The sequence below is a fragment of the Ctenopharyngodon idella genome, chromosome 15 (assembly GCF_019924925.1).
Source record: "Ctenopharyngodon idella isolate HZGC_01 chromosome 15, HZGC01, whole genome shotgun sequence".
In the NCBI taxonomy this organism is placed as follows: Eukaryota; Metazoa; Chordata; class Actinopteri; order Cypriniformes; family Xenocyprididae; genus Ctenopharyngodon; species Ctenopharyngodon idella.
In genome coordinates, this window is record NC_067234.1 from 28,804,475 (window position 1) to 28,829,061 (window position 24,587).

Consider the following 24,587-nt stretch of genomic DNA (forward strand, 5'->3'; position numbering starts at 1 on the left):
AAAGAAAGAAAGCCATATGAGTTTGAATTGAAGCAACTCGAGAATGAGTAAATGATGACAAAAAATGTTAATTATTGGGTGACTATTCCTTTAAAAACAGATTGTCAGCATATCTAAAAGGCATCACATTGTTTTCTGTCAACTAGCAATGTGTTTTGAAAATTGAAATTAAAGGCACAAACCAAAATATTAAGGAGCAACACAACAGCAAGAGGAAAAAAATATACTGCATAATGACTACAGGGTCACAACAAGTGATACTTTAGTTTATCCTCTCGGCTAAAGGGGCATCAGTTTATGATGTCTCTACACATAACATCAACAGCATGGACGTCAGAGCATGTTACTGAATTAGGCTTACATAACCCCCAACATCACAACCACCACCAGCTAATATCCTGGAGTGAGTCAGTCCGATATTCTCCACTGCAATCAATACGGAGTTGTGGAAGCGGGCCATGCCATTATGGACTCTTGATGGTGTCATTCTAGGGCAGGAAAACTCCTATTATAGCTGCCATCGGAGATGCTTGCTTATTGTTTAAAGAGATTTTCAGATGTAGATTAAAATACTATTATTTAGACTTTACATTTAAAATTAAACATTTATTTTAACATAAATATTCTAAAGAATGTTTTATTTTTTTTTCAAGGCTCAGAAAAACAAGATGTGTAATAGTAAATAGTACATTCGAAGAATGCGTCCAAGGTCAGTGCATCAATACCTTGGCTCTAGACTGCTTACTGCTAAAAGTGCCTGAAAGTACAGTAACAGTCTACAGTCATGGCTACTGACGTCTGGCAACCATCCACAGAGAATTCAACCACTGAAAGAATCTTGTAAAGTCCACGTGGGCCTGGTTAGTACAGCTTTAAGAACGGTGAGTAGGAATCTGTGTCATCTGCCCTGGAAACCCCTGTGCTGAATATGTGGGCTGTGTCGTAGCCGACGGACCAATCAGGTTAGCTTGTCTACAGTTTCCATTGCAAACCCTTCTCTTCCTGTCTCCATGGCGACCGTGGCATTAGATTGTTACTGTAGCAACAGCACTTCTGGTAACAGTCTACAGCCATGGTCGCTAGGGGGCAGAACACATCATCCTCTCTCTAAATCTGTTTCATAACCAACAATTTTGTTTCAGTCATGATACAAATGTTTTTTTATTTTTTTATTTTTTTATTTAGTACATTAGTATTTAATTTCTTTGAAATGTGTCTTTTGATGAACCTGGACACTGTGTTCCAATTTGCATATACTTACACACTAAAAGTACACTATAACTTCTAGTGATAAGAAAGTACTTACTTCTGTATATATTAAAACAGTGCCCTATTATTTGGCCATAATATAATTGTCTTGATATCAGGTACTGTTTGTATCTAGCGCAAACATCTAAAATTATTTACCTTAAAATTCATTATGCATTAAGTTTTAGGTTCATTCATGTAAAAAAGAAAAAAACCTTCTGTGAAAATAGTACATTTCCCAGGCTTTTTTACACACTTAGGGATGCCCTAAATTTAATCTTGCATATTATTTAGCATAGGTAGTGTGAAAATTGGGACACAGTCATCAGGTGAACTTCCATCTTCTGCCTGTATAAAGGTGCTATAATGTGCTGTAACAATCAGATAAAAATTCTGTACACACTTTATTTTAAGGTGTCTTTGTTACACTGTAATTATACATTTAAGTATTGAGTAATATTAAGTAACTATATGTATTTACTACAGGGTTAGGATTAGGGTTTGGTTTGATATGGTTGCATGCAATTATGCATAATTTATAGTTATTACTATAGTAACTACATGTAACATATGTAACAATGACACTAAAAGTGTTGCTGTACCTTATTTTACTGTGACGTTGTTACAGTGCAATTACACAACTGAGTAATATTAATTAATATGTAATTACACAACCGAGTAATATTAAATAAAACATGTACTTACTGAAGGGTTAGGATTGGTTTAGGGTTAGTTGCATGTAATTATGCATAATTTATAGTTATTACTATAGTAACTACATATAACATATGTAACAATGACAGGGTAAAATAAAGTGTTACCTTATTTTAAAGGGATAGTTCACCCAAAAATGAAAATTTGATGTTTATCTGCTTACCCCCAGGGCATCCAAGATGTAGGTGACTTTGTTTCTTCAGTAGAACACAAATGATGATTTTTAACTCCAACCATTGCGGTCTGTCAGTCGTATAATGCATGTCAATGGGAACTCCATGTATAAGAGTCAAAAAAACATGCACAGACAAATCCAAATTAAACCCTGCGGCTCGTGACGACACATTGATGTCCTAAGACACGAAATGATCAGTTTGTGCGAGAAACTGAACAGTATTTATATCATTTTTTGCCTCTAATACACCACTATGTCCAACTGCCTTGTGCACGGCATCCGGTGCGTGAGGTGTGTACGCGCTCTGGCATAGTTTAAAGGATTAGTCCACTTTCAAATAAAATTTTCCTGATACTTTACTCACCCTCATGTCATCCAAGATGTTCATGTCTTTCTTTCTTCGGTCGAAAAGTAATTAAGGCTTTTGATGAAAACATTCCAGGATTATTCTCCTTGTAGTGGACTTCAATGGTTTCTCCAAACGGTTGAAGGTCAAAATTACAGTTTCAGTGCAGCTTCAAAGGGCTTTAAACGATACCAGATGAGGAATAAGGGTCTTATCTAGCGAAACGATTGGTCATTTTCTACAAAAATACAACTGTATATGCTTTATAAACACAAATGATCGCCCATGTGCTTCCGCTTTCCGTATTCTTCAAAAAGCTTATGCTGTATGTCCTACGCCTTCCCTATTCAACTGACAGAAAAAACGGAACTGGCGCCGCGTTCGTTCCGTAAGTTGAATAGGGAAGGCGTAGGACATACAGCGTAAGTTTTTTGAAGAATACAGAAAGAGGAAGCAAGGCGATCATTTGTGTTTATAAAGCATAAACAGTTGTATTTTTGTAGAAAATGACCGATCGTTTCGCCAGATAAGACCCTTATTCCTCGTCTGGTATCGTTTAAAGCCCTTTGAAGCTGCACTGAAACTGTAATTTTGACCTTCAACCGTTTGGAGAGACCATTGAAGTCCACTATAAGGAGAATAATCCTGGAATGTTTTCATCAAAAACCTTAATTTCTTTTTGACCGAAGAAAGAAAGACATGAACATCTTGGATGACATGGGGTGAGTAAATTATCAGGAAAATTTTATTTGAAAGTGGACTAATCCTTTAAACTACGCCAGAGCGCGTACACACCTCACGCACCGGATGCCGTGCGCTCAAGGCAGTTGGACATAGTGGTGTATTAGAGGCAAAAAATGATATAAATACTGTTCAGTTTCTCGCACAAACCAATCGTTTCGTATCTTAGGACATCAATGTGTCGTCACGAGCCGCAGGGTTTAATTTGGATTTGTTTGTGCATGTTTTTTTTTACTCTCATAGATTGTGTTCCCATTGACATGCATTATACAACTGACAGACTGCAACGGTTGGAGTTAAAAATCATCATTTGTGTTCTACTGAAGAAACAAAGTCACCTACATCTTGGATGCCCTGGGGGTAAGCAGATAAACATCAAATTTCATTTTTGAGTGAACTATCCCTTTAATGTGCCCTTGTTACAGTGCAATTACACAACCGAGTAATACTAATTAAAACATGTACTTACTAAAGGGTTAGTTGCATGTAATTATGCATGATTTATAGTTATTACTATAGTAACTACATTTAACATATGTAACAATGACATTAAAATAAAGTGTTGCTGTACCTTATTTTAATGTGTTGTTGTTACTGTGCAATTACACAACTGAGTAATATTAAAAAGCACTTACTATAGGTTTAGGGTTAAAATAAAGTGAGATTTTTGTCAGAAAGGTTGGTTACAGTAAAATGTATGCTAACCCAAATACCTTAACTTCTCAGATTTGGTCACCATATTTTTTATGCGTTAAGTTCTGGAAACCATATAGCTCACAGTTGTTTAGGCTACTGTAAATGTATCACTATTTTTAGTATATCATAATAAAATGCTATTTGTTTGTCAGCTGTTAAATGTAAAATTGCAAGTGTAAAACGTGTGTCAGAATTTTAAGAATACGTTTCTGAATTAAATGGCCAAAATCAAAGATTAAAAAAAGTATTTCATGCAGTTGTATTCGATTAAGGTTGGAACTAAAAATTGTGGTACAGAGTTGCCTATCCCTGCTGTAGGATGTGTTAACATAATTTATGAAAGTAACTGTCTGATGCATTGAGAATAAGCTCAAATCAGACTAGTTATCAAACCTCCATTTAAAAAAAAATACAATTACGATTACATACTGTATATTAAATATTGGGACATTAATATTTACCACAACCATGTCTGCATGTATATTGTCAATTGTTGTTTTCATATTAACTATGTATATAATGTTTGTAATGCAATGTAATTAGTTATATGGTTCTGTAAGACGTTTCTGTAAAACTTAAATAAAGTATCATTATTTCATTCAATGACCATCTTTTCTGTTAAAGCAAAATTAAGTGATTAATTTGTACAGGTAAGTGCATGATTTGTAAGTCATAATGACTTTTTAATTTATGTTGGTGCAAGATGATGTAGGCCTATTCTCTTCTTTTCATCAGTCTTTTTAGTTGATGTGGCTGTTTTAGATCATGTTTGACTTGCCTTTCTCCATAGCATTTTATGTAAACACTCAATAGAATTTAAATGGATCAGCGTCACAATAGGAAAGGCAAATTTTATTACACTTTTGGAGTGTAAGCATACGGTGATCGTTCTGAAAGTGATTCCAACAATATAACTTCCCTGTGCCGTTATCGTATTGGTTGTGGTGTGGATTCTGCTATTCTTTTATATTCAGAACGATTTTTAGAACTGTATAGTTATTGTCCTCAGTGTGAAGAGGCCTTTATTCTGTACCCTCAGAGGAACATTAGTAGAATGAACATGATTAGACGTGGTTGTATTTGATATAATTGAAATGTAATGTAAATGAGTTGTCAAATCACTAAATATATATAAAAATATATACAAATTACATTTGATATCGTCTTGCAGTTTTTCTACTTAGTGATTCTTAGTGTATTCTGCCTGTATGGAGTGCTTTTGCTTGTTCAGACACAGTCATCGCCACATGTCGATGGCCAGATTTTCAAAATATGTTTGAGAGAAAACAGCCAAATCATGGTCAATCTTAATTGGACTGTCTTGCAAAACTAAAAGAGCTTTGAGTAGAACTGTTAATAGAAATGTGCATGATTCACTAAGCTGGTATCTCCAAACAGCGACGCAGTAATAATGTAAAGTAAGATGCTATAAAGGAAAGAAAAAGCCAACAGTGGTAAAATTCATTTGTAGTACTGTATGTTGGATTTTTGTAGAGGTGTTTTTGGCTGTATCATACAGGACAGACTGACCTCCCACACATAATTACTCATCTCCTTTCAACACTTGATATTTCTCCCTCACTTTCACAGTCAATCTTCTTCTTTTTATTTTTTTTTTGTAAATCTCCAACTAGTTTCAGCTCTGCATGGTTCACTTTAGCAGATTAGAGTTTCTCTGATATTAGTGTTCAGTCTTCACCCGAGGCTTTGGATCACAAAATCCAATCTCACATTTCATTTCAACTCTCTTACCTTGGATTGTGTCATTTTGGTCACTTTTTTGGTCCCCTTACTATATTGGGTAAAATTTCCCCCCCCTCTTTCAGCACTGTAAAAAAAAATAAATAAATAATGTGACAATGTTTCAGGTATTACAGCATGATATATTTTATAGATATACTGATATACTATAAGCCTAGTTTTAATATATCGCAACCTACTGAAACTACATCAAATCTGCTTTCACCTTAAAATATAAAATACAGGTAGTAAAATGACGAATTAAAGTTGATCAAGACTTACATTTTACTGAATATTGGCTAATAAACTTTTGACTGCAGTGTTACACACATATAGATAAACTGTATCAGGGTAACATACAATATAGTGTATAAAAAAAAAATACAATACAATAAAACATAATGTACATAACTTATTGTAATAAAAACAGCTATTATAACAAAAGATGATCAAATGAAGTGTCAAGCAGGGATGTCCTTTACTGTGTTTAAAGGGTTAGTTTACCCAAAAATGAAATTTACGCACCCTCATGTCCTTCCACACCGTAATGGCCTTTTCAGACAGGACGCGGAATGCGCTGCGCTGGCCGCTGGGTTCAGCGTAGTCCTTCAGATACAAAGCGATTTGTATCTTAAGGAGTTTTCAAAACTTTTAGCGGGAGCTCTATGTCCTGTCATTTGATGCCCCTTTTCTATTTGCCGCATGGGTAATCGTCACAGAGCGCAGCAGCAAAAGTTGAACTATTTTGAACTTTGACCGCAGCATGCGCGCGAGCTCGCCAATGATGTGCTCCGCTGCACGTGCGCTTTGGTCGACGCAGCAACAAACCATCCTCGCGCAGCGCAAACCATTGAAATAAATGGGTTTCATAGCGCAGTGGTGCCGTTCTCGCGTCCTGTGTGAACGGGCCTAAATACCTTTGTTCATCTTAAGAACACAAATTAAGATATTTTTAGATGAAATATCTGAGAGCTTTCTTCCCTCCATTGACAGCCTAGCACGAATTACCACTTTCAAGGTCCAGAAAGGTAGTAAAGACATCAGTAAAGTAATCCATGTGAGTCCAGTGGTTTAACCTCAATTTTATGAAGCGACATGAGTGTTTTGTTTGCGCAAAAAAAACATAATTTACCACTTTATCAAAATATTAAAATCTCGCGTCAACACAACACGCATGTGTCGTGGTGCTCTCTTAAACGTGGGTTGGAGATTAATATTTCATAAATAAAGTGATAAATTATGTTTTTTTTTTTTTTTTTTTTTTTATAAATATAAATTGTATTATATTTGTGTTCTGAAGGTGAACGAAAGTCTTACAGGTTTGGAACGACATGAGGGTGAGTACTTAATGACAGAATTTTCATTTTTGGGTGAACCAACTCTTTAACCATATTTCTTTTGTGTGTTTTATATATATATATATATATATATATGGTAACACTTTACAATAAGGTTCATTAGTTAAACATTAGTTAATGTATTAACTAACATGAACTAACCATGAGCAATACATTTGTTACTGTATTTACTAATCTTCGCTAACGTTAGTTAATGAAAATACAGTTGTTCATTGTTTGTTCATGTTAGTTCACAGTGCATTAACTAATGTTAACAAGATTTTAAAAATGTATTAGTAAATGTTAAAATTAACATTAACAAAGATTAATAAATGCTGTGTTAGTGCAGTTCATTATTAGTTCATGTTAACTAACGTAGTTAACTAATGAACCTTATTGTAAAGTGTTACCATATATATATATATGGAGGAAAAACAGCTGGCAGCCATGAAGCCATATTTCAAATGTTTATGTCTCACAGATATTCAATCATTCAGATATTCAGTCTCATCTTTCAATGAGATTTTAAGCATATACTGGTACTTATATTATTTTGCTTAACATGCAAGATGCAAATCAGATGCAAGTCTTGCTTCCGATTAAATAACACTTCAAATAATGATTCCTATGGGAATACTTTATTGCCAAGGACACGGTTTCATCCAAAAAAGTGGTTTTAATGGTTTTAACTGATAATCTAATGAGTCTGAAGTGCAGATGAAATGAGAAGAAGTGGGCTAATCTTCAGTTCAGTAACTGCTGTTGAACATAAGAGTCCTGATGTTCACCGGGTCTGCGGTCAGGTGGCCAGCAGGTAAGAGATGTCTCAGAGAATTCTGAACTGTAACATACTAAAATAAACCCAAATGCTTCTGTTCCACATGGCCACTGGAACCATATCTGATATAGATGGTTAGAGGTCAGTTAATACGTCCATTTTGTCCTTGTTTAAGGTGGGTGGGTAAAGTGCATGAAGATGAGTATACAATTAGGACCGAGACCTAACACTACACAGATAATAAGAAAAGCAAAAAAAAAAACAAAAAATAAAGCTCGGAAACATGATAGCGACAGAGGTGACTCAGAGTTTCCTGTAGCAGGAAGATAAACACTTTGCCAGGCACTTAACAAAAGCTGCTCAAATTCAATAGGAGGAGAGACAAAAGCTCAAATACAGATGCGCACAAACACACACGACACAATAAAACACTGCCAAGATATATGGCTTCTCATAGACTGAACAAAGGCTGGATAAAAAAAATACTTGTTTCACAGCTTTTATAAAAACGTAATTTCTCTATTGTTACACTTACTGTCAACATTGTTGCCAAAGTACAATTGACAGTTTGATGTTTTCATAACCACAGCAGATTCAGATACAGGACTCTAAAAGTACTAGCAAAAAAGTACATCAGTGCACAATATATTGGTGGTCATAATGGAATTGAATGATAAATGTTTTGATAAAATGATAAAAGACTTTTTTAATGTTATCAGTATCAGTCTGTTCAGTAAAATGTGGCAATGAATTTAAAATAATTAAATATAAGGTTATCTCCAAGTTGAGTTTCCTCATATTTAGTTTGTATTTTTGCCAATACAAAATAGTCAATACAATACTTTTGTATGGGAGCCATACTACAAAAAAAACCTGAAGAACAATACATGTGAAATAATCAAAGATGAAAAAACCTAAAAGAATTCAACATTTTAACAATGCTAAAATGACAAAAGTAAACAATCTGTGCAAATTTATTCAAGAAGTCCTGTCTTCTGAGGAACAGATGCACATATGGTAAACATCATGAGGTTCTTGATGAACTTTTGCTAGTCCTCATGAGCTCAGCACGCATGCATTGGCAAAGACAGAAAGAAATTCGAGCATCTCTCGGCTCTTCCTGTCAATTTTCGTGCCCTTCCCATGAGAAAGGAAATGAATACCTAGTACAGCCACAGAAATGTGTGAGTGTGTGTGGAGGAGAGACAGAGGCAAACACAGACATCCTCATCACATCTGGAAATGATTGCCACACCAGTAACTAAAGCATGCGTTCTCGTACACTGCCATGCAAAATAAAGCTGTAAATCAATCACCAACAGCAAACAGCGACGGCTGAACTATCAGGTAAGACTTTGCTGTATGATCAGGCAGACAGCATCACCTAGTGGACATTGATACATAGGAATACCTAACCTGATGAAAAAAGATGATCACCTCTATTCATTACACAAGTAATCAATAAAAATGCAGTAACATCAAGAAAATGATACAGATGTTATATAAGAGAGAGTGGCAATAATGTACGACCAGGTCCACCTGCAAACTCGGCAAAAACGCCATAGATTACTGCATGAATATTGAACATCTGTGACTCATAATGGACTATGCAATTCCCTGTCATGTTCATTTATCACTTACTTTGGCCAATTTCACAATGCTATAATAATAATACTAATTATTATTATTATTTTCAAAATAATAAATAGTAAGACAACAAAAATAACAATTCCTAACTATATTCCAATTATTTAATAAATTTGGGACTAATTTAAAATAATAATAATAATAAAATACAAACCAATAATACAAATAATTATTACTAATTATGTTACTAATAATTATTGTTATTATAATTCTAATTATAGTTGTAAAAATAAAATATTCCCATATGTATATGTATATATATATATATATATATATATATATATATATATATATATACATACATATACATACACACACACACACACACACACATACACATATATATATATATATATATATATATATATATATATACATACATATACATACACACACACACACACACACATACATATATATACATATATACATACATACATACAGTCAAACCAAAATTTATTCAGACACCTTGAACATTTTTATTCATTAATACAGTTTATTCACTATAGTTTAAAAAAATAGTAATAAAATATGACAAGGTCTCAGAGTTAAACTGTGTCAGAAAAAATTAATCTTAATTATGTCAGATAACACTTAAACAAAACATGGTCAGGTCAAAGTGTCTGAATAATTTTTGGTTCCAAATTTTTTATCAAATTTTACTGTATGAAGAATTTTTGGGTATAATATGTCAGTGTTCACTTTATTTTGCTAAAAATATATCAAAAATGTCTGAATAATTTTTGGTTTGACTGTATTATATATATATATATATATATATATATATATATATATATATATATATATATTATATCTCCCCCCCCCCCAAATAATTATTATGTTAAATTGGACTAATTAATAATAATAATAATAATAATAATAATAATAATAATAAACGTATTTTTAAAATAATAATAAAATAAAAATAATAATATTATTTATGACTAACTATAGTCATAATAATTATTATTCCATAAATGTTGGACTAACGTATAACAATAATTATTATTATTATTATTAGTAGTAGTAGTAGTATTAGTATTATTATAAAATAGTAAGCAATAAAGAGTCAAACTAATAATTATCCCTAATTAAATTCCTAATAATTATTATTCTATTAATTATTACTTCAAAATGTTGGACTAATTATTATTATTATTATAAGGAACACACACTGACTGGAAAAAAAACATAATGGAATTTTTTTTTTAAATCTAAGTCACATACATCCTATTTTGATTTTTAACAGACACTCAACAAAAACACCACATATTGCATTTATAGTTTCTTTTTGATTCAAAATAATCTAGTATATCAATAAACAATTATGTGCACAAAATATATTCAATCCTAAGAGAAGACAACTAAAGGAGTTAAACTAGTTTAATAGAGGCCTGCATGATAGTCTCAGAGTCAGCATCTTCAGAGCCAAATTCACAGGAACATGGCTGCTTTCCTGGACTCAGATCATGTTTAGTCTCAGACTATAAAAGATTTCACCAAGAATAATCACTACTGACAGCGAAAGTTCGTCCAAGACTCTGCCTAATCCGCTTTAGGGAAATTGGCTCCATGTGTTTCAGCTGACCGCTGATCCATCCTGGGTTTCACTGTTCAGTGATTACAAAAGACAAAATATATGCTGGCATTCATGTAGCAGCAGTTAATCAAAGTCTGACAGCAAATTGTAAACAAATCATTTTATTTTATTTTGCGCCTAACTAAAACTCAAAACATTCAAAGAGCTCCTTTATGTCGGAGAACCACTCATCCCGACATAATGGGAAATAAAAAAGCCAGGGTCGGAATTTAGAATGAGTATTATCTTTCTTTGCAGAGGAATAATTCTGAACGCGCTCTTGTTTCCCGCTGTAATTTTGAAAGGATGAAGGTCACCAATGCAAAGTGGCTGGCAGCTCCTTTCTAAGTGAGAGACAAGATGATTACGTTTAACTAAAACCACCCACACGCCGTAAGACGAAACACTGTGCATTCAGGGTCAGCGCTCTTTTCAACAGATTATCTCTCTCACACACCAGTGACATGTCAGGCAGAAACATACAGAGTTCCTCATATTTTTGTGTGTTCCTCTCACTCATTCATTCTCCCTCTCACTTGCGTTTTTTCCTGTCTCTCACTCATAGTGCAAGTCAACAGAGTGCTGATTTGAAGAAGTGCGTTGTGGACACAGCTTTGATGTCAATAGTGAGATCTGATTGGCTTGCTTGTCTCCTGCAGATGTCCACGATGATTGGCCGTGCTGAAGGCTGCGTTTATTCCGCCTGGCAACCACAGGAGGCGCTCTGCTCACGGCCACAGCTCCTCACCTGCTGACCGGCATCTGAACCCACCTTCTGCGGGAAGAGGAAGAGACATTATTATGTTCAAGCAAGCTACAAGAAGATCAATTCACAGTTTCTTGTTTCTGTTATTGGTGTACTTTCCACAACTAATCACACGCTAAGTACAGCAATTACACGATATCGCTCCTTTCTGACTAAAGTTGATTCTGTGTAATGGAGAGAAACAAGATGAAGGATGAGTTTGAGGTTATTTTTGCACTGATTTTCACAGAACATGAAAATAATTTCATTTCCTTTGCTAGATTTGTTTGAGCACTGAAACAGCCAGACAAAGCTGAGCATTTAAACATACGCAACTAAGATTATTCAATAAACTCTGCTGTTTTTATTATCATCACTTCGTCTCCTTCTTCTGCTCTTCCATGGCTTTCTCAGTTCTACACCTGTAAGACCTTTGTTCATCTTCGGAACACAAATTAAGATATTTTTGATAAAATCCAATGGCTCAGTGAGGCCTCTATTGAGAGCATGATAATTAACACTTTCAAATGCCCAGAAAGATACTAAAGACAGTTCATGTGACCACAGTGGTTCAACTTTAATGTTATGAAGCGACGAGAATACATTTTGTGCGCCAAAACCCCCCCCAAAATAACGACTTTATTCAACTGACCCTTCAATATTTTAAGACAGGAATATTTCACAACACACTGCTGCTTTTCAATGATGAGCCATACAAAGCTTGATAAACATAACACAGAACATCACTCCTGTAAGACTCTGCTGACGGTGGGTTTTAGTGCAGGAACAGATGCACAGATACTCTGCTAGTGCTTCATCACTAGGTGGCACTGTTATATAATTTTCATTATACCATACATCAATGTCTCAAACTGTATTTCCCACATATGTAGATTCAACTCTGAACATTGTGTACTGTTTATTAAAAACTATCCGAGCCATGACCAAACTACCAGTCAGAAGTTTGGGCAGGCCTACTAACTCTGTATTATTATTAAAGGAACACTCCACTTTTTTTGAAAATAGGCTCATTTTCCAACTCCCCTAGAGTTAAACAGTTGAGTTTTACTGTTTTCAAATCCATTCAGCCGATCTCCGGGTCTGGCGGTACCACTTTTAGCATAGCTTAGCATAGTTCATTTAATCTGATTAGACCGTTAGCATCTCGCTCAAAAATGACCAAAGAGTTTCGATATTTTTCCTATTTAAAACTGGACTCTTCTGTAGTTACATCGTGTACTAAGACCGACAGAAAATGAAAAGTTGCGATTTTCTAGGCCGATATGGCTAGGAACTATACTCTCATTCCGGCGTAATAATCAAGTTTTACATAGGAAAAATAGCTAAACTCTTTGGTCATTTTTGAGCAAGATGCTAACGGTCTAACCAGATTCAATGAACTATGCTAAGCTATGCTAAAAGTGGTACCGCCACACCCGGAGATCGGCTGAATGGATTCGAAAACGGTAAAACTCAACTGTTTAACTCTAGGGGAGTTGGAAAATGAGCCTATTTTCAAAAAAAGTGGAGTGTTCCTTTAATATTTTAGAATACTAGTTAAAAGCCATCAAACTAGTAAATAAAACCATCAAACTAACTCTGTATTATTATTAATATTTTAGAATGATAGTTAAAAGCCAACAAACTAATAAATAACACAAATGGATGTAAAAGAATTATGTAGAGACCAAAAAAGTCAAAAAAATTAATACATAGCCTAGGCACTAGTTCAACATTTATTTGTGTTTACAAATTAACTAAATTTCATTACTTTTGACTATAATTGTAATCATATTAAATATTTCAATATATTTAAGGTACACTATGTAACTTTTGGCCCTCTAGTGGTTAAAAAAAAAAAACTGCATGCATTTTACAGAAGAACATTGTTTTGGTTGTGCTTTGACTATGCGGATGAATATGACCCTTCACAATAAATAATTCTTTACAGTGAATAAGGCAATTTATTTGTTCAATAAAATACCTTACTCTCCTGTTGAGTAATAAAAACACCATCTCTGCATCAATTTTACTTTTCAAATTCCAATGTTGATTCGTGTTTAATTACGAGCTCTGTTGAGCTCTCTTTTTGCCAGTAGACTCTCTTCTGTTCAGCATTTTTTTTTTTTTTAAAAAACAGGTGATTCCCCGAAGGTTTGAGATTTTGCACGCTCCATGTCAACCTTTCTCGCTAGTTGTGACAACTAACCTATGCCACTCCCACAGCATACACGGGTCAAAGTAGCCGGAGCAACTTTTCTACACTGGCAGATATGACAAGACATGCACAGGTGAGTGACGTATGAACGCAATTTCCCACGAAAACTATTCCTAAAATATAAAGTACTTAAAATGGGCTTACCATAGTTAATCAATGAGTTTTTGTCTTACCCTTTAGTCAGGGTAAGGCAAAAAGGAAAGGATTGATGATGCATTTACTCAATTTTGTTAATTTTGAACAACGACAAAAAAAGTTAAAAATAACAAATTTAAATATAATTTTTAAATATAATTTCAATAATATTGAATATTATTAAATTATATTATTGCATATCAATACATTTTTTTTATTTATTTAGGGTTAGGGCAGATTTAAAAACAACGCAAGGTTGACCAAAGTGCTTTACAGATCATAATACTCAAAGATAAAAAGAAATTACAATATATAAAACAGCAGACATTTAAATACGAACCCTAAGATGATGTTTTTTAAGTTTAGATTTAAAAGAGGAGAGTGATGGTATCATTCGGATCAATACCTGAAGGCTGTTCCAGAGTTTAGGGCCTACTACCACAAATGCTCAGTCTCCACGATGTTTTAGCCTAGAACAGAAAGCTATCCAAGCAAGGGCGTAGAATACGTGGGGGACGTGTCCCCCGCACTTTTAATAAAATGTAAATTCGCCCCCCGCACTTTATGCATGACCTGTCGTTTTATTCTTAACTAAAATGAGCCGATCTAAACATTATGGAGCGATCACTCTCGTGCTTCATACTGGAAGCCAGAGGGCGCTCTCTCGCAGAAAGTCCAAAACGGTTTCGTAGAAGTTTTTTTTTTTTTTTTTTTTATAGAAACAACAGTAGGGGAATACAAAGACATTTGAATATATAAAACAATTAAATCAAAATTCTGTATCTTATATCACAAAACAGTCACGTTTCTATTATATTAAGTATCCTTTTCAACAGCTTAGATGTCTTAACAGCTTTTCGATTGTTCTGTATTGATGTTAGAGAGTCATAAAAAATCTTCAAATCAGTGGAAAATAGTCTACCATTTGGTACAGTCGATATACATTTTGCTTTATGTATATGATATTTCCCTGGTAGTATAAGAAGTTTAATTATATTATCCAATTCCATTAAACCAGTATCACAATCCATAAACAAGACCATTACATCAGTTATAGTGACAAACTTGTAAAACAAGTCAAAAAGAAACATAGAAACTTGGGACCAAAATAATTTGGTATAATTACAACTGAAGAATAAGTGTACAATTGTTTCTGTTTCTTCTTTACAAAAACTACATAATGGCGAAAACCCTTCTTTAAATTTACTAATAAAATTGTTACATGGATAGTATCTGTTTATTATTTTAAAGTGAGTTTCTTTGACTTTATTAGGAATTACAAATTTATTTATATCTGACCACAAATTCTGAAAAACAAGGGAGTGATAATCCTGTTTCCACTTCACCATTGCCTTAGGCGAAACACTTTTTTTCTCTGGTTAATATTTTTCTAATATACATATTATTAAATTTTTTATCCCTAATGGAAAGGCCCTCAACAGTCAGAGCAGGAAGAGAACCAATTACAGGATTATACATCTTTTCGTTTTTTATAAGATAGAGTAATTTCGAAGAGATACAATGAATGAGTTTTAAATATTCTTTAAAAGATACATTTGTCCCAAGATAATTAATAAAATCAGTATAATTATATAAGTCACCTGATTGATTTATCAAGTCTGTAACAAAAATTAACCCTTTGTTAAACCAATCATTCCAAAAGATGGTTTTGTTTTTGAATAATATATATTGATTATTCCAAATTACACAGGAATGAGGAGAGAAATTATGTTTGTAGACTAATTTCCAGGCATTAAGAGCTTGTTTGTGAAAATTAGACAACTTAATTGGGAGTTTAGTACATTTAAAATCACAGGCAAGTAAAAAGTCAAGACCACCACATTCTTTAAAAATTAGATTGGGAATAAAGAACCATGGAAGGTTATTTTGACAAAGACAGTGCTTGATCCAATTAATTTTAAATACATTATTGATAGTGTCGAAATCTAAAGCATTAAGTCCTCCTTCTGATACACTTCTGATTATGGTTTTCCTTTTAATATACTCTGTCTTGCCTCTCCAGATAAATTTGAATAAAATTTTATCAACTGCAGCACACATTTTAGAATCTACATAAAGAGACAATGCAGGATATACAAGTCTGGAGATCCCTTCAGCCTTGGAAATCAATACATGACCTTGGATAGATAAATTTCTTTGAAGCCAACAGTTAAAAATATTTCTTGTTTTTTGTAATCTTTGCGAAAAATTCTCTGTGACTCTCTCTGAGGCTGATTTACTAATTACAATACCCAAGTATCGAACTACCTGTTTAACCTGTATTCCAGATATACATGAGTCTTCTAGTTGGTGTACAGCCATAATCTCACTTTTAGACTGATTCACAGACAGACCTGAGGCATCAGAGAACAGTTTGAGTGCCTCTAGAATAACAGGAACCTGATTTTTGTTTTTCAAAAATAAACAAGTGTCATCAGCAAGTTGACTGATAGTTAAAGTGAAATCTCCTATCTCAATACCTCTAACTTGGGAGCAATGCAGAGTGTAAAGATTTAATGTTTCAGCTGCTAATAAAAATAAAAACGGGGAAATAGGGCATCCCTGTCTAATACCACTTCGGATAACAAAACGAGAAGACGTACCACCGGATAAAGAAACACTACTTGAGATATTATTATAGAATGTGTGCATCATATTTGTAAAGGTTGGGCCAAAACCAAAGTAACTAAGGGCCTGATACATGAAATTGTGCTCAACGGTATCGAAAGCCTTACAAAAATCTAAAAACAAAATAAGAGCTTCCTCATTTACTAAATTTGAATAATCTAAAATGTCTAACACCAGTCTAATATTGTTTGAAATATTTCTTCCCTTCATAAATCCAGACTGTGTGACAGATATGATTTCCTCCAAACATGGTTTTAACCTATTGGCATATAGAGACGCTATTAATTTGTAATCCGAGTTAAGGAGTGTGATTGGGCGCCAGTTGTCTAAGTGCAAAATGTCTTTATTTGGTTTTGGAATTAGTGTAATTACTCCCTGTTTCATAGATTCTGTAAGTTCCCCATTTGCTGCACACTCATTGAACACATTCAAAATAAACTCTCTAATATCTTCCCAAAAAACTCTGTAAAACTCAAAAGGTAAACCATCGGGTCCTGGGCTTTTATTAAATGGTGTTTTTTTAATGATATCATCTAATTCTTTCAATGAGATTTCCTCCTCACAAAGGTTTTTGTTATTTATACTTATACCAGGAGTGAAAGGTCGTATCTTGTTAAAAAATAAATCACTTGAATCAGGGTTAAAAGATGATGTATATAATTTTTGATAAAAGTCTGAAACAAATTTTGAGATTATTTTGTCATCTGATATAATAGTGTCATCAATATACAAAGAGGAAATTTTTTTAAGTTCGGCTCGCTTTTTTTCCAAATTAAAAAAGTATGCAGAGTTTTTTTCTCCAGCTTCTAGCCATTTGGCCCTAGATCTAATGAAGGCCCCTTTAGCCTTTTCTATATAAAAGGAGTCTAATTTTTCTCTTAATAGGTATAAACTTTCTTTCTCTGCATCATTTGGATTGGCAAGACAAGTAATACGATTAATTTCTTTTAATATAGATTCAAATTGTAATCCTTTTGATTTTAGAAGTTCTTTACTAAATTTTATAGAGAACTTTCGACACTCATATTTAAACAATTCCCAATTTAAGGTATGAGAAATATTAGTATTTTTTTTAAAAGAATCAATTATGCCTTTAATACCCAAACAATAATTAGAATTGTGTAATAAAGAGGTATTTAATTTCCAATACCCTGGTTTCCTAAACGAGTTACAGTTAAGGTCAGAAATTTCTAACTCGATACCTGAGTGATCAGTTAAAGGTGCACTGGAAATAGAGCATGATTTAACAGAAGAAATCAGACTATCAGATATTAACCAAAAATCAATACGTGATTTTTGTGTCAAATCAGATTTGAACCAAGTAAAGGAAGAGGAAGAGTCATTATGTAAGAATCTATGAATATCTACCAGCGAGAGACTGGAACATATATCACTAATTATTTTGTTAACAGTGGTAGTGCCATATTTTGGAGGAAATCTATCAAAACATAAATCAGGAGCCTCATTAAAGTCCCCACCCATAATTAGTGATGTAGATGGGTATTTTATTTTTAAAGATATTAATTTGGATGTTAAATCTGTAAAGAGACAATTATTAAGACTGGATCTGTTAAAGCCATAGACATTAGCTAGAATAACAACGCTTTCCCCAACCTGGATAACAATAATTAACCATCTGCCTTCATTCGAACAATGTGATTCAAGTACAGTGTTATTAAAGTGCTGATTAAATAAAATCATAACCCCAGCAGAATTATTGGAACCATGACAGTAGATAATTTTACTCCCCCATTGATTGGACCAGAAACTTTCGTCTTTCACACCTGAATGTGTTTCTTGTAAAAAATAGACATCTCTGCATTTTGATTTACAAAAAAGAAATAAAGCTTTACGTTTGGTTAAGTCTCGAATTCCCCTAACATTGAGTGAAAAACAATTCAACTTAAATGACATAAAACAACAAGCAAGAACTTGTAACAAAAATCTATTGTTTAGTAAATAAAACTAAAACTTCTTAATGGATTGAGGTAGAAAAAAGTAAGTGCAACACTTATCCAGACCTCCTCACTGTAGTAAGAACCAGTTTAACATAACTATTCTAAGTTGGAACCTTAACAAGAAACAATTCCCATAAGGATGAAAAACCTCACTACAGAATATTAGAGTCACTGTATATAGTCATTTATATGTTGTCCACTGTAATTTTCTTCCCGTCGATGATGGCAGCTGAACCCTGAAACCCTGCACGTTTACCTTCCAGTCTAGCTTGGTTCACGAGTGGCCACAGTTTATTTCGAGCTTCCCTTGCGCGTTGTGTTAAGTCCTCCGTTATCCTGATATTCTTTTGTTTGAGAATTTCGGAGCGCTTCGCGTCGGCCCAGATGAGGTCACGGTGCGTGCGAGAGGTGAACTGCACAATAATGCGACGAGGCTGAGTGAGTCCTTTCTTCCCAAGCCTGTGGGCCACGTCGATGGAAGACTGGAGAACATCTGCTAGACATGGTGAAACTAAACGCACTATTTCCATCACAGCCATCTTTACATTTTCACCTTCCACTTCAGGGATACCAGCAATCCGTAGGTTCCACCGTCTTTTGTATGCCTCCAATTCATCCAACTTTTCCCAGAGTTGCTTGTTTTCAGTCTTTAGTGACGTAACTTGATCCTTCATCGCACTGGAGTTAGTAACGGCAAGATCAGCCTTATCAGAGATCGCGTCCATTTTAGTTCCAAGTTCAGTGATGCGGTTTGAGTTACACGAGACAGAGTTTTCAATTGCCGTTAATTTCTCTAAAAAATCGTCCTGTTTTTTCCCTAGTTTCTCAATTGCTTCCAAGAGAACTGCATTTGATGGTTCTGTAGTGTGGCGTCGCATCTTTGATTGTGGACTCTTGGTGGGAGTATCAGGTAATAAAGTTAAAAGAGCAGCTTTATCCTCCTGCACAGGTGCCGTTATGTAATCATGCACACGTTTCACTGCTAAAGCATCTTCCATTTGTTGCGATGAGGAAAATAAATCTTATGACTGAATTGTTATAACCGATAGAGAGAGCAGTCACATCTCAAATAGCAACTAGCAGGCTAATTTCCAATAAAGTGCGTATAGGAAACATCCATCATCCTCAAGAAAAATAAGGGTTCTTAATTTTGTTAGATTAATAACATTTAATACTGTCTTTACTCACATGAGGACAAGTTAGGTCAAGTATTGCACAAAATAGTTTAAGAGCAACTAACAACGCGACTTACACAGGCGCCATCTTGGCCCCGCCTCCGGTTTCGTAGAAGTAATTCAGCTATTTGCTGTAGCAGCAGTAGCTGATTAAAATGCAGAAACGTATTGACTGATGAAACGTGAAGACAAACACACGATTGCAACAAGATATGGTTTATGTGTGTTTTTCAAGCCATCTCAAGGTATTTATTGACAATAAAGTATATGAATAATGCAGTGCTAATTGACAACCTTTTTAATGTTTTTGAAAGAAGTCTCTTCTGCTCACTTTGGCTGCATTTATTTAATCCAAAAATATAAAAACAGTAATATTGCGAAGTATTACAAATTAAAATAGCTGTTTTCTATGTGAAAATACTATGTGTAATTTATTCCTGTGATGCAAAGCTGAATTTTCAGCATCATTACTCCAGTCTTCAGTGTCACATGATCCTTCAGAAATCATTCTAATATGCTGATTTGCTTGTGGAAACCATGATACATTTTTTCCTCAATTCTTTGATGAATAGAAAGTTCAAATGAATAGCATTTACTTGCATTTATTGTCACTGTCACTTTGATAAATTTAATGCATCCTTGATGAAAAAAAGTATTAATATCTCTCTTTTTTTATCTTACCACAAATGTTTGATTGGTATCATGGTTTCCACAAAAATATAAAGCAGCACAACTGTTTTCAACATTGATAATAATCATAAATGTTTCTTGAGCATCAAATCATCATACATTTTACAATATATTCACATAGAAAACATCTATTTTAAATTGTAATAGTATTTCACAATATTACTGTTTTTACTGCATTTTTTTGATTAAATAAATCCAGCTTTGGTGAGCAGAAGACACAAAGGCCTATTTCAATTGTACAATTACAATGTAATGTTTCCAAAATTTTGATAGGTACTGTATTTTCTGCCTTATTCTATGATATTTTTTTTTTACATTGTATAAAATCCATGAGGACTTAATGTACAAGTGTTTGTAGTACATAAACCAATCATAAAATTGTCATAAAAATATAGGGGAAAATATTAGATATTGGTTATTGTTCAGCAGTGTATTTGATTTCTTATCAAAAGCAAATTGATTTCAAATTAAAAGCAAGAGATGAGATAAAAAAAAAAATACATCAATTAGACAAAGGTCAGATAAAAACTGGTATTACACCCAACATTTCTGTCCCCCTCACTTCTGAAATGATGGCTACGCCCCTGTGTCCAAGGTTGCTAGATCTAAGTGACCTGGATGGATTATGACAACGCAGAATGTCAGATAGGTACGTTGGTGCTAGGCCATGTAGTGCTTTAAAAACAAAAACTAAATACTCCATATTTGAAAAAGATGGAACCCAAAGGCAGCAAAAATAAAGAAAACAATGATGGAGCAAGAATTGATCCCTGCGGAACACCACAGGAAAGATGTGCAGCTGAAGAGTTATGTTTACCAATACATACAGAAAACTTCCTATTAGTTCAAAAAGACTGAAACCATTTTAAAACGGTACCCTGAATGCCTACTAGATTTTTTAAACGAGAAATGAGAATTGTATGATCAACCATATTGAAGGCTGAGCTGAGATCTAAAAGGACCAGAGCAACAGCACTCCCATTATCTGTAGCCAGCATAATGTCATTAGTGACTTTTAATAAAGCAGATTTTTCTAAAGCCTGATTGGAAGGTATCATTTATTGAATTTGAATTCAGAAAAAAATGTAGTTGAATAAGTACAACCTTTTCCAAAACTTTAGAGATAAAGGGAAGATTAGAAATTGGTCTGAAATTACCTAAATCAGAAACATCAAGATTTGGTTTCTTCAATATAAAAATATAAAAATAAAAATAATATAATAAAATAAACTGAGAGTCTATTTACAGGGCTCCAGACAAAAAAAATCATTAAGGAGCCACTGGCTCCTATAGGGGGAAAAAACGGGCGCCAAATAATTTTAAGAGCCACACAACAATGAACTTAAAATCACTTACTTTTAGTCTTCCTGTTGTGTTTATATATCTCCCCTTTACAGTTTCAGCATTTTCATCTTGTGAATGTCACTATTTTCACTTAATCTAATCGGATTCAAAATATTAACAAAAACTATAATAGTATTAAGTGAAAATATAGTTTTTGTTAATATTCTGAATCTGATTAGATTTTTATATTTTCTGTTTTCATTTTTCGTTAAGATTTAATAATTTTTTTGTTTTTAGTTTTATTTTTTGTTGTTTTTAAACATGTCTGTTTAGTTTGTATACATTTTTATTTCAGTATTAACATTTATTTCAAGCAATGAAAAATAAGTTTTTTTAATGGTTTTAGTTATCTATAATAGTCTAACCCTGAGGCTAGCAAAATCTTTATATTGAATAATATGAGTCAAATAATGTTCTTAGTCTTTCCTTCCTGAAGCTACAACAGTTTACTTTGAATCAAATGAAAATAAATATAAATATATGCAAATATATTTATTAAATATTAAATATTAAATATATAAATATATTAAATTTGGTTTGTGTAACCAAATAACAAACAGGGGAAATTGATATACATACTACTTGACTTTGATTATTGAACAGGCCGAAATACAGCAGGACTCTTATTTTGAAATGTCTTTGCTTTACTTTTGCTGCTCATTCAAGTTCAGATGAGTAAGATAAAAAAAATTACGTTGTTACAACCGTTGACAACACATTATAATATAAATAATATAAAGTAAACTGTCATAATTGATCAGCATTAGTTCATAAGCAATCGGTTGACAAACGTGCGCTAATCATTGAATGCGAGCTGTTCTGAAACAGTGACTTTTGACTTTAAAACATGCAGCGCTCACATTTTTTTAATGAAATTAATGTTAATAATCACATTAGGGAGTATCGCGATTTGTTTTTCCATCCAGAAAATATAAGACGCCTTAAAATGATCATTAATACTCTTGTTATACCATTTAAGGTACTGAAGACTTTTAATAACCTTAAATTTATCTGATGAGCATGAGCGGAGTGGAATAATGAAAGTGATCAGCATGATCGATGTTCAAAACGGTAAGCACGCGCTGCATTGTGTATGTATCTGCACTCTGCAGGGCCATCCCCTTTTGAATGACGAATATAGACAAATTTATATGAAGTAGGCAGTTGTCTCCTTTACGCAGGAGGAGAACGGTGTGTTCAAATGCAGCTTTTTTGCACCGACGCAGGTGACGCGGTGCAACAGCACAGTTGGCTTTCATCAGCGCTAGTTCTTTGGCGTCGGTTTGTTGTGTGATATTTTTCCCTACCCGTTCATATTTTGGCGCTCTAACTCAGTGAAACTTTCACACGCAGCATCTCATTTAATTATGTCAACACAACAAATGATACTGGTCACAGAACACGCAAGTAACATGCAAATTTTACAGTCTTAACGTGTGAACTTGTATGGTCGCCAATCGATTACTTAATCGCAAATGCGACCGTTTTAGGTGCAGTCTGGAGCCCTGATTTACACTAAGGGGGCTTTCACACTGGGCTTGTTTGCCACGGTCCGAGCCCGGGCGCGATTGTTCCCGCTGCCCCCCGCAGCGTTGGTCTGGTTTCACACTCAAATTGATTCTATCGAACCCTGGTGCGTTTGCGTGCATCTTACGTCATCACAGACGTGCACGCCGCATGATAGAAAACTGAACGTGGGTCAATAAATTGTGTTTTTTATTAATTCGGTGCTATTATGTGCAGCAGAGTAAATGACACTTGTGTTTACTGTATGTGCGCCGCATGTAGATGGTTTTCTACTGCTTGCAAACAGACAATTTTGAGGAGACAGCTGATTGCCATTCATTTGCCGCTCTGACTGCACTCGCAAAGTGCGAATACAGTGCAGGCTCACTCCTGCTCGAATCCAAGGTAAATCATCAACACTATCTTCTCTTACATGCGTTTTATTGAAGTAAATACATTACAATCGGCGAAAACGCATGCGCAGGTTACTTTACTTCCTGAACATGTGCGCACCAGAGTCCGTGTTGCTTTCATATTCATGCGAACCGCGGCACAGTTCGAGTGCAACCGAACTCAGACCACCTCCTTCAGGTAGTCTCGGGTTCGATACCCCGGTGCGCACCCGGGTTCACATGACAGCTTTCACATTAGCGATTTTTCATGCGAACTGTGCCCCGTTTCGAACTAAACTGCCAGTGTGAAAGCCCCCTAAGTGCAAATAGCGTCCCTTGTTGGCAAACGCTATTTACACTAACTCCGCCCACTAATGTCTGGTTGGGAGACGCAGAATTCAACATCTTCAGTGGCGCAGCAGTAGTGAGTCAGGCTCGCAGACCCGGCCTTTAACACAATCAACGCAGGTTTGAATCTGTCTTTTTCCGAGATCGCATTTATTTTCAATAAAAATGAAAATAATGTTCTAAAAGTGGAAATAAACTGCCAACGAGTGTCTAATAATATTAAAAGTATTTATTGGGTAGGGTTAGGGGAAGGTGTAGGGAGGGTTTTTATTCTACCAATAAGGCAGCATCCATTTAATAATTTTAATAAATATAATCATTTACACTCTATGATATTATTGCATCCTGTTAATGTACAAAAACACTGAGGTGCAAATAGTATCTGCCAATATGAAGTATAGATAGCATCTAATTACTATTTACTCTTATTGCAAAGAACTGATACTT

At 34.2% G+C, this 24,587-nt stretch overlaps 1 protein-coding gene across 1 annotated transcript in view; it reads right to left on the reverse strand.

Annotated features, from left to right (window-relative positions):
• Positions 1 to 11,107: 11,107 nt before the first annotated feature.
• dph1 (diphthamide biosynthesis 1) overlaps positions 11,108 to 24,587 on the reverse strand; it is a 111,435-nt gene continuing 97,955 nt past the window's right edge. The window contains exon 12 of the mRNA XM_051862635.1: positions 11,108 to 11,776. Within this exon, the coding sequence (XP_051718595.1) occupies positions 11,696 to 11,776 (81 nt within the window). The 3' untranslated portion in view covers positions 11,108 to 11,695. The remainder of the gene's footprint in view (positions 11,777 to 24,587) is intronic.